General features: G+C 38.5%; 1 protein-coding gene across 7 annotated transcripts in view; it reads left to right on the forward strand.

Annotated features, from left to right (window-relative positions):
• The window catches only part of KLHL3 (kelch like family member 3), a 133,971-nt gene that overhangs the window by 29,407 nt on the left and 92,508 nt on the right, over positions 1-12,056 (forward strand). For all 7 annotated transcript variants that reach the window (XM_023617647.2, XM_023617650.2, XM_001504327.6 and 4 more), the window contains exon 2: positions 4,912-5,031. In XM_023617647.2, coding sequence (XP_023473415.1) covers positions 4,994-5,031 — 38 coding nt within the window. In that variant the 5' untranslated portion in view covers positions 4,912-4,993. The remainder of the gene's footprint in view (positions 1-4,911; positions 5,032-12,056) is intronic.

The following is a 12,056-nucleotide window of genomic DNA, read 5'->3' on the forward strand; positions in this document are numbered from 1 at the left end:
TCTGATTCCTGTTTTTCGGTTTCCCTTTCTGAAGGGCACTTTCTTTGTTGAGGGATTTTAATGCATTCAGCATAGTCTTACTCTGACTCAAAGTTGTTTTGCCTTCTTTAGGTGACTTTGCCTCTCTCCTCTCTCTTCTGTAGCTTGAAGATAAAGTGCTTAGGCTCTATATATGTGGCCCAGGGTCAGCCCACGCTGCCTGAACTTTATTTGCATCTCTTGAAGACTTTTAGAGGGAATGCAGTTCATAACCCTCAGCAGCGTTTCTCAGCCTCCCCTGCCCTCTCCTCCTCATCCTCTCATACCCTGGATGCTCTGGAGCTCATTTGTCAGGTTCCCCAAATGCTTCTGCACAGTTGGCCTGCTGAGAGGCTTTCCTGTCTCCTGCCTTGCTGATGTGCTTCCTGGTGTTCTATCTAGGATGGTCCTAGACCTTGGACTTGGACGAGGACGTGGGCATACACCTCAGTGTGGTGGGAAGGGGGATCCACCAGCCTTGTGTGCGATCAAGAACTGAGTATGCTGGGGATTAGGCCATGATAAGGTGGGAGTGGGTTATCTGTTGAAGACTAGCTAGTTAAGATCTGGTATGAATGGAAGGGGAAAGGTTTAGGGGAGGCAATGGTGGGATCTAGCAACTCCGTGCCTGAGCATAGTGATCCTAGGCTGAGGCATATGTGTGTGTGTGTGCATATATGTACATGTATGTACTGTATTGCTGGAGCGGGTAGGCTGTGGTGGAAATAGGTTGGGCTTCAAATCAAGGATACCTGAGCTCGGATCCCATCTCTGCCACTTATTAACTGTGTGACCTTGTAAAAGATTTTTACCTTTTCTGAGCCCTCATGCTCTCTTTACTTAACTTCCTGCTCTCTTGAGGGTCATCGAGTTGCCAAAAAGCTTCTATTCCAGAAACCAGGGATCTAGAATCTACTCCAGACTTCCTGTGTCCTCACAGAGGAGCAGAGCGGGGGGAGAAAGAGGCCTTGGGCTCCTTGCAATGTCAAGCCTTGCCCCTGCATCAAGGGTGGAAAAGGATATGAGTAGAATGGGGAAGCCAGATGTCCTTTCCCTAGCCAGCCCTAGGGTCATCAACAAGTCACTTGTTCTGTCAGGGAGGCTTTAGTGTGAATTGCATTTTGTTGAACTTTAATCCTTGGATGACAGGCAATCTGTGTTTGAGACCTTTTGGTAAACACAACGTTGCATTAACAGCGGTACCTCATTATTGGACCATTCTGGAAGGCTGGAAAGTGCAAAGAGCAACACAACAAGGAAGAACAAGCTTTCCCATTCACTAGTCACACTGAAGATTGTTGTCATCGCTTCCAAAATGGCTGTACTTGGTCTACATCTGTTCCATATATGTGAAATGGACCTAATAATGTGTGTCCACTGGGCTTTCAGGAGCTCTAATCTTATTAGTTCCCTGTCAAAAACCTTCAGTGGTTCCCTGATTGACACGAAATTATGTTTTCTCTTCCTAGCTTTTAAGTCTCTCTACAGTTTGAAGATAACATTTATAATGAATATTTGTGCAGTGTTTTACAGTTTCTAGGTTTATCCCAGAATGAGAGTATGGTTTAGTATTAGAAAATACGTTAGTGTTATTTACTACATTAAAAGATTAAAAGGAAAAATTTATATGATCATCACATTAGATTCACAAAAACATTTGATAAAATTCGTTATTACTTTGTGATTAAAAAACATAAAATACAAGGAAATTTTCTTAATTTGATTAAGGGCATCTACAAAAGTCCTATAACAAATATATACAATGGGGAAACATTAGAAACATCTTCTTTAAAATGAAGGAGATGACAAGAATATTTATTAGGACACTTTCTGTTCCACATTGTGTGGCCATCCTAGCCAGTGCAAAATTTCTTTCAAAAAAGAAATTAGAAGGCTAAGAATTGGGAAGGAGGAAAAAAACCTCTGGCATTATATATAGGTAATCTGATTGTTTACATAGAACACCCAATTGATTCTTCGGACAAATAGTTAGAAATAACAGGAACATTTGATAAGGTGGCTGGATATAAGATCAGTTTTCAAAAGTCAACTGCATTTTATAACCCATAACTATCAGAAAATATAATTTAAGAAAGATACCATTGCTATTAAAAAATAGCAACAAAAACTATACTTAAGAATAAGTTTAATCAAATACGTGTAAGGTCTTCATACAGAAAAATATAAAAGATTGAGTGACATTACAGAGGGCCTAAATAAATGGAGAGATGTTCCACGTTCATGTATAGGAAGACCTCATACTAGAAAGACGTCAGTTCTATCAAAATTGATCTATAAATTCAGTGCAATTTCTGTCAAAAGGCCATGAGAGTCTTTCGTGGAACTTGACAAACTGATACTAAAATTTGTATGAAAGATTAAAGAAACTAGAATAGTTAAGACACATCTGAAACATAGTAATAGGATTGGGGACTTGCCCTATCGGATATCAGGCCTTATAACGAAGCTACAGAAATAATGTGGTGCTGGTACAGAGACATGTAACTGACCAATGGTCTAATAGTTTAGAGAATTCAGAAATAGATTCCTGTATATTTGCAACTTTGATATGTGACTTCAGGTGGTATGACAGGTGAATGGGAAAAAGAAGTATTCAATAAATGGAACTTATAGGAAAAAATTAGATCCCTATTTTGTATTGACATAACAATCAACATCAGATAAAGTAACAGTTTAAATATCAAAGGCAAAAATGTTAAACTTTTAGTAGAAAATAGAAATTATCTTTCTGGCCTTGGAGTAGGGAAGGACATTAACTATGAAAGAAATTATGCTTGTGGGATTTCTTATATGAAATTTTTCATCTTTACTGGGCGCTCCCTCACCTTGGTCACATTTTTTATTTTGAGATTTTCTTTACCTCCTTAAACACATGACTCTAATCATCTGCCTTTGTGCATCTCTTGATATTTATCTCCTTGTTTTCAGCTAATTTCTTTGCACCCAGAATCCTAACAGTCCCAAAGTTCAGATGTCCGTAGCTTACATTTGCATGCTGAACTGAAGGTGAGGAAGGAAGCCAAAAGAGAAGTCTGATAAGGTCAGACAAGCTGTGGGTTTGGCATGCTGGTTGTATTTTAATGTTACAATAGTTACAAATCCCAGTGTGAAATCTGTAGAGACTCCCAGTTCTCTGGAACATTCTCTTAACCACAGTATCCTTTTCTCAAGCCGATTTGCAAGGCTGGGCAATAGTATGAACAGAGACCCAATAGAGAAAGGAAGAGAAACTAGCTGTCCTTAGCATTTTTGAGTGGGAGTGAACTGTGGTCCTCAAATCTACACAAGTGGAGAAGACTCTATTTTCCTACTAGCAAAGCAAAGCCTTGACTAAACAGAGGTAACTCCAAGGTCTCAGGCTTGACCTTGGAGCTGCATAGTTTCATCAGTTTGGGGAGAAAGTCTTTTCCTTGCTCGTTCTCTTGATTCTTCTTTCCCATCCCCCCCAAAAATTAGAGACATGTTGGTCAGGAGTAGTTGGATGTCTAGGTGGCATCCCATGGGGATTTGAGAGTTTTGTCCCAGATGTAGAGAGCTTTGAGATTATGAGTGGCTCTTGCTAGTCACGACCTGCTCATTTAGCCCACACAGATAGTCCTTTTCATAACAGCTACAATCCCTTGTGTTTCTGTGGGATTACGGCTTCCCCAAAGGTTTTGCTCTTGTGCCACTGTTCTCCACACTGTATCCAATGTGATCTTTCTAAAGCACAAATGTGTTTACCTGCTTCCTGCCCCACTTCCATGCTTAAAACCTTTTCTTTTCCCCCAGAGGGTAGGATTTCTTTTTTTATAAATACCCTTACTCAGCAATATAAAAAGTTGATGCCACTGTTTGTGTCTCCCTGCCCTTTTCAAAAAACTCGATTAGTCTAAAGTCCGGAGAGAGCCTGGAAACCACTGCACCCATCCTTGTGTCACCATGACAAAAGTGCAGTTCTCCAGGGTCCTGAGTATGCTGCCTTTAGCAGGTGCATTGACTTTGCTCTCAGCTTGACTCCTTGGGGCAGAGTCATGCTTAAAACCTTTTGATGGCTTCTCATTGTTTCAGAATGAAGTCCGAACTCCTTAGCTTGGCTTATACAACACTTATAAGACTGCTCAGTCTTCTAGCCTTTTCTCTTGATACTTTCCTCTCGCTTTACTCAACTTTCAGTACTTCGAACACACTTGACTGTTTCTCCAGGTCTTTGTGAATATTGTTTCCTCTGTCAAAATACTCTCCATCTTCCTTTTTACCTGGCCAATTTCTGCTCTTCCTTAAGCTTTTGTTCTTCCTCAGCTTCTAGGAAGTTTCCCCTCAACCTGCCAGCACTGGGATAGTTGCCCATCCTCTGTGTTTCTGTAACTCCTATCGAATCGTTATCCTTAAGATATGATGTTTAACTGTTTACTTGCCTTTCTCCTCTGCTGAACTCTAAACTTGTGAGAGGACGGTCTGTGCATTGTTTATTGTGGTATTTCCCTTAAATTTAAATACAGTGCCTGGCACATAGTAGGCTCTATTAAATGTTAGTTGAATGAACAAATATCTCAGTGAAGCGACTGGTATAGTACTTAGTCTCCCTTCACCTCCCACCTTTTTGGGATGGAGAGATGGAGGATAAGGACCTCCCACAAAGTCACACAAGTGCTTGGTGGAAGAAGCTGAGCTAGGACATGGCTTCCACCAGAGGAATGCACTCTGTATTGGAAGATCCTGCAGAAATTCCTGACTCAGTGATTTCCTTCCCTACCGGTCTTTGGTGAAGAGTACAGGCTGACAGAGATGCTCCTGGTGGGTGGGCAAATGCATGGGCTTGTGGCAGTTGGATGAATGAGTTTACCAACATGTGATCCTCTCTTTCCCCTCCCACTCTCTTCCTCTTCACAGCATCAAGCCGAGCTCCCAACCCCTACTACAGCCTGGGAATGATGAGAAGAACCAGAGGAAGATCACTGTCAACCCTGCCCACATGGGGAAGGCGTTCAAGGTTATGAATGAACTGCGGAGGTACTTTTCCTATTTTGCCTGTGCCCTTTTGGAAGGAACTTGCCTGGGTGAGCGTCATCAGGGACTGAGAACAGAAGTCAGAACACCACCACCTAGTGAATTCTGACTCTTATCCACCCACTCTCAGATAGTTACTTGGCTTCCCCTTTGAAAATCTGATCGAGACAGAATGGCTTTCAGAAATCTCTCTTTCCTTTATATTTATTTAACACCTATCATTTTAGTGCTTAATCACAGGGAAAAATCCTTTATGGTTACAGCAGTTCTATTCATAAACTTGATTTCTAACTGAACCAGCTGCTTGAAGACCGATAATAGAATGATTGCAACACCTGTACACAATTGCAGATTAAAGATTGTAAATGCCATGCATTCTCTTTTGGCCTCCTTCTCTCATTCCTTGATCTGAACTTAGCTTGTCAAGACAGCCACATGAACGGAAGAATATCTAGCTTCTAAAATGCAATTTAACTGTATAAAGAAAGAAATGGAATGAAAATGTACTCATCCTCACTGAGCTAAATGGTGAAGTGTGTACAGGCTATTTGTAAGGCCAATGTGCATGTTTGATGAGCTTGTTGCAAGACAGATTCAGGGCACTGAACATGTTTTTCTGTACAAAGGTGTGCACACAATCTCTTCCCTACCTCAGAGCTCAGAAGCTCTGTTTGCCCACACTATTATTTACTGCATACTTCATCCTATTGTGAACTGTAATTGTTTATCTCCTCTTTTCTCTGTAGTTCATGAGCTCCCTGAAGGCAGGGGCAACTTCTGAATCATTTTGATCTCTAGCACTGCTACTTCATAGGAGCTTTGAATCATTCACCAAAGATGCCCAGAGGTATTGGCTAGGCTCTGGGATGGGTAGTGGCGTTACAAGGTAAACAATGTAAATAGGTCAATGAAAATGATCTTTCTACAGTACAAATAGGTGTTGTAAATGAGGAGTGCATCAGGTGCCTGCCAAGTGGTAGGCGTGCAATAATTATTTGTTTCTTAAAGGGTACTGTGGAAGAAGGTATGTCAAACAACAACTTTGGAGAACATTTCCTTAAGAGGATGATGTTTGAACTAAATTTTGAAGAACAACTGAGAATTAAAGAAATGAAAAGTGGTAGGGTTAGGAGAAAGGCTTCCAGGCAGAGAAAATGGCATGAGCAAAAGTGCATGTAGCTGAAGATGCGTTGGTTGAGTAGGGAATTGAACTACTTTTAAACAAAAGTTTTATTTGCTCTATATTCATTTCCTCATTTCTCCTTTCTGCAGGGCCTAGTCTTTGGCATTAAAAACCAAGTTAAATTAAATTTGTGTTATGCCCTACTGCTCAGTTTTTATTAGGCCTCCTGCCAGATTTCCTGGAAGCTCTGTCATTGTTGTCTTAGGCAGTGGGAAATGGTGATGTTCATGCCTGTGGGTATGGTTCTCTTGTCACTAAAGAATTTGTGTTGTGTTCCCTAGACATTATTGAAGTTTCTCATTTAGTTTCCTTGAGTGTGGCTTGTGTCCTTTGTCTGATTTAAGGCTCAAAGTCTCCAAATAAACAACCTAAATTTACACCTCAAGGAATTAGAAAAAAGAAAAAACTAAGCCCAAAGTTAGTAGAAGGTAGGAAATAATAAAGATTAGAGCAAGGATAAATGAAATAGAGACTAGAAAGACAATAGAAAAAAATCAATGAAACTAAGAGTTGGTTTTTTGAAAAGACTAACCAAGAAAAAATGAGAGGACTCAACATTATAAATGGAAGAGGAGACATTACAATTGATACCCTAGAAATATAAATAATCATAAGAGGCCATTATCAAAGATTATATGCTAACAAATTGGATAACCTAGAAGAAATGGAGAAATTCCTTGAAACATATGGCCTATCTAGACAGAATCAAGAAGACGTAGGAAATCTGATCAGACCAATAATGATTAAGGAGTTTGAATTGGTAACCAAAAATGTCCCAACAAAGAAAAGCCCATGACCAGATGATTTCACTGGTGAATTCTACCAAACATTCAAAGAAGAATTGATGCCAGTCCTTCTTAAACTCTTCCAAAAACTTGAAGAGGAGGGAACACTCCCAAACTCATTTTAAGAAGGCCAGCATTACCCGGATACCAAAAGCAGATAAGGATTTGACAAGAAAAGAAAATTACAGGCTGATATCCCTGATGAATAGTGATGCAAAAATTCTCAACAAAATACTAGCAAACTGAATTCAACAGCATATTAAAAGGATCATATACCATGATCAAGTGGGATTTATCCCTGGGATGCAAGGATGGTTCAAGATATGCAAATCAATAAATGTGACACAACATATTAATAGAATGAAGGATAAATATCATGTGACCCTCTCAATATATGTGGAATTGTTCGACAAAATTCAACACCCTCTCATAATAAAAACTCCCAGTAAATTGGGTATAGAAGGAACATACCTCAACATAATAAAAACCATATATGACAAACCCACAGCTCACATCATACTCAATGGTGAAAGGTTGAAAGCTTTTCCTCTCAGATCAGGAACAAGATAAGAGTGTCCATTCTTATCATTCCTATTGAACGTAGTATTAGAATTCCTAGCCAGAGCAATTAGGCAAGAAAAAGAAATAAAAGCCATCTAAATCAGAAAGGAAGATGTTAAATTGTCTCTGCAGATAACATGATCCTATATATAGAAAACCCTAGGAGTCCACCAAAAAGGTGTTGGAACTATAAACAAATTTGGTAAAGTTGCAGGATTCAAAATCAACATACAAAAGTCAGTTGCATTTCTATACACTAACAATAAAATATCTGAAAAAGAAATAAAGAAAACAATCCCATTTACAATAACATCAAAAACAATAAAATACTTAGGAATAAGTTTAACCAAAGAGGTGAAAGATCTGTACACTGAAAACTATAAGACACCGATAAAAGAGGTCAAAGACACAAATAAGTGGAAAGATATCCCATATTCATGGATTGGAAGAATTAACATTGTTAAAATGTCCATGCTACCCAAAGCTATCTATAGATTCAATGCAATACCTATCAAATTTCCAATGATGTTTTTCAAAGAAATAGAAAAACAATCTTAAAATTTGTATGGAACCACAAAAGACCCTGAATAGCCAGAGAAATCTTGTAAAAGAAGAGCAGAGCTGGAGACATCACACTTCCTGATTTCAAATTATATTACTGTGGTAATATAGAACAGTATGGTACAGACACATAGACCAATGGAACAGAATTGAGAGCTCAGAAATAAACCCATGCATATATGGTCAACTAATATTTGAAAAAGGAGCTAAGACTACTCAAGAGGAAAGGACAGTCTCTTCACTAAATGGTGTTAGAAAAACTGACAGCCACATGCAAAAGAATGAAATTGAATGCCTATCTTACACCACTCACAAAAATTAACTAAAAATAGATTAAAGACTTAAATTTTAGGACTTGAAACCATAAACTTCCTGGAAGAAAACATAGGAAAAAACTCATCATTGATCTTAGCAATGGCTTTTTGGATATGACACCAAAAGCACAAGCAACAAAAGCAAAAATAAACAAATGGGGCTATATCAAACTAAAACGCTTCTGCACAGCAAAGGAAACCATCAACAAAATGAAAAGGCAACCTATGGGATGGGAGACTATATCTGATAAAGGGTTAATATTCCAAAATATATAAGGAACTCATACAACTCAATGGCAAAGTACCATAAATAATCTGATTAAAAAATGGGCAAAGGGGGGCTGGCCCAGTGGCGTAGTGGTTAAGTTCACGTGCTCTGCTTTGGTGACCTGGTGTTCACGGGTTCGGATCCTGGGCATGGACTTACACACTGCTCATCAAGCCATGCTGTGGTGGCGACCCACATACAAAATAGAGGAAGATTGGCACAGATGTTAGCTCAGGGCCAATATTCCTCACCAAAAAAAAAAAAAGGGCAAAGGACCTGAATAGACATTTTTCCAAAAGAGACATCCAAATGGCCAACAGATACATGAAAAGGTGCTCAACATCACTAATCATGAGGGAAATGCAAATCAAAACCACAATGAGACGTCAACTCACACTGATAAGAATGGCTATTATCAAAAAACCAAGAGATAGCAAGTGTTGGTGAGGCTGTGGAGAAAAGGGAATCCTTGTGCACTATTGGTAGGAATGTAAATTGGTACAGCCACTTATGGAAAACAGTATGGAGTTTCCTCAAAAAATAAAAAATCGAACAATCATACAATCTAGCAATCCCACTTCTGGGTATATATACAAAGGAAACGAAGTTACTATTTTGAAGAGATATCTGCTCCCCCATGTTCATTGCAACATTATTCACAATAGCCAAGACATGGAAACAACCTAAGTGTCAGTTGATGGATGAATGGAGAAAGAGGATGTGGTATATATATATACAGCAGAATACTATTCAGCTATGAAAAAGAAGCAAATCCTGCCATTTGCAACAACATGGATAATGTTGAGGGCATTATGCTAAGTGGAATAAGTCAGACAGAGAAAGACAAATACTGTATGATCTCATTTGTATGTGTAATCTAAGAAAGCCAGACTCAGAAATGGAAAGTAGATTGGTGGTTGTCAGGGGCTGTGGGGTGTGGGAAGTGAGGAGCTGTGGTCAAAGGGTACAAATTTCCATTTATAAGGTGAATGAGTTCTGGGATGTAAAGTACAACATGGTGACTACAGTTAGCAATACTGTGTTGTACACTTGAAAGTTGCTAAAAGAGTAGATCTTAAAAGTTCTCACAACATAAAATAAATGATAACTATGTGAGGTAATAGATGTGTTAACTAACCTTATTGTGATAATCATTTCATAATATATATGTATATCAAATCATCACATTATATACCTTAAACTTACACAGTGTTAAATGTCGATTATATCTCAATACAACTAGGGGAAAAAAAGATTCTGAATCTCTCATCAGACTTTTTTTGCCTGGTAAGCCAACTCCAGTAACTGCTGAAAGGGAGGGCTCAGGGAATAGATGTCCACACAGAATTCCCCTCACACCCACTTTCCATTACTAGCATCCTTTCTTTTTGTTAAATAGCTTATAATGTCATCCTGCTATGTCTTTGTTGCTTATTTGCAAGTTACCATGTTTTTGCATCTTTCCCCAAAAGCATGGACTTGAGTTAAACCTCCTCCGATGGTCCTGCTGCTGCTTCTCTTTTGTATAAATCAGCATTTGCCTAAGTCTGTTCTGAGGATCATTTTCTCAAGATGCTCTGTGGGAAAAAGAGCTCTGTGCCCAAATGAGTTTGAAAAATGCTATTTAAAACTGCTCTACCCCCACTCTGAGATCCATAATGCATATAGGCATATTAAAAGCTCTGAAAAGTCCTGAAATAAACTTATCTAACTAAGGGTTTCCCACACGTATTTGACTAGAGAGCCCTCTTTGGTTGTTGTTGTTATGTATAGACCTAGTGTTTTGTGGAACTTGTTTTGGAAAACACTCGTTCTTTGCTGAAATTTAAGTGAGTAATCCTTGTATTAGTCAGGGTTTTTCAGAGAAATAGAACCAATAAGATATCTCCAACTGTCTGTCTGTCTGTCTATCTATCTATCTATCATCTATCTATATTTATATAGATATATATATCTATAGATGTATATTAGAGGAGATTTATTATAGGAATTGGCTCATGTGGTTAAAGAGGCTGAGAATTCCCACAGTCTGCTGTCTGCAAGCAAGAGCACCAGGAAAGCCAGTGGTATAATTCGGTCTGAGTCTGAAGGCCTGAGAAACAAGAGCCACTGGTGTAAGTCCTACAGTCCAAAGGCCTGTGAACCAGGAGCTCTGATGTGAGGGCAGAAGAAGATGGACAGTCCAGCTCAAGAAAAGAAAGAGAGAATTCTCCTTTCCCTTGCCTTTTTGTTGTATGCAAGCCCTCTGTGGATTGGGTGACGCCCACCTGCATTGGTAAAGGAGATCTTTTCTCAGTCTACCAATTCATATGCTAATCTCTTCTGGAGACACCCTCACAGACACACCAGAAATAATGTTTTACCAGTTATCTGGGCATCCCTTAGCCCAGTTAAATTGACAAATAAAATTAACCATCACAATCTTGTTCTTCCTTTTTATGTTTTTTTAAAAATGGACCACAGTCTGTGGATGTTTTGGCTGGGAAAATTTTAGTTTAGGTTTAGGCATGAATTTGCCTTTTGTTTTTCTTTTAAATTTTTGTAAAAGGAATATATTTATTATAGAACATTTAGAAAATACAAGTGAGCAAAAAGTCATCTGTAATTTTAATATGAAGTGGTAACTATTGTTAACACTTTGGAGAATATCTTTCTTTAAAATATATGTCTCAACCAGATTTTTTCTCTTAACATTATATTGAGCAAGTTTTTCTATGTCACTCACTGTTCTACTGTTATTTTAAGTGGATGGATGATATTTTATTTTTGGGGTTTATTTTTTTAAAACAGTTCCCTGTTGGATATCTAGGATTTTTAATCCCTCAATTAGTACCTGCATTGGTTCTGTTGGGAGTGGTATAGCATAATGGTTACAAGCATAGACTCAAGACAGGCAGCCTGGTTTCAAATCTTGGCTCCAGTAGTTACTAGCTGTGTGACCTTGGACAAATTAATTAAACTCCCTGACCTCACTTTTGTCAACCATAAAATGAGACTAATAATAGTTCCAGTCTTGCTGGCTTGTTAAGGGGATTAATAAGTAAAGTGCTTAAAACAGTGATGAACATATTGCTGTTGTTAAATACTTGTGCACATGCATGATTATGCCTATAGAATTAATTCCTAGTAGTAGAATTACTGATTTCAACAGCGTGTAGCATAATAATAATAATAATACACATTCCTTAGATATTTTTGTGAGGCCCAGCTCTTCGTGAACATTCTATGTTAGCTATTATTATGATGATGATGGTGTGCGAAGCACTGTGCTCAGTTACAGGAATATGGCAGGACATAAGAGAATCAAAGTCTTTTTTTTTTTTTTTTTGAGGAAGATTAGCCCTGAGCTAACTACT

This window comes from Equus caballus, chromosome 14 (genome assembly GCF_041296265.1).
Source record: "Equus caballus isolate H_3958 breed thoroughbred chromosome 14, TB-T2T, whole genome shotgun sequence".
Taxonomy (NCBI): domain Eukaryota; kingdom Metazoa; phylum Chordata; class Mammalia; order Perissodactyla; family Equidae; genus Equus; species Equus caballus.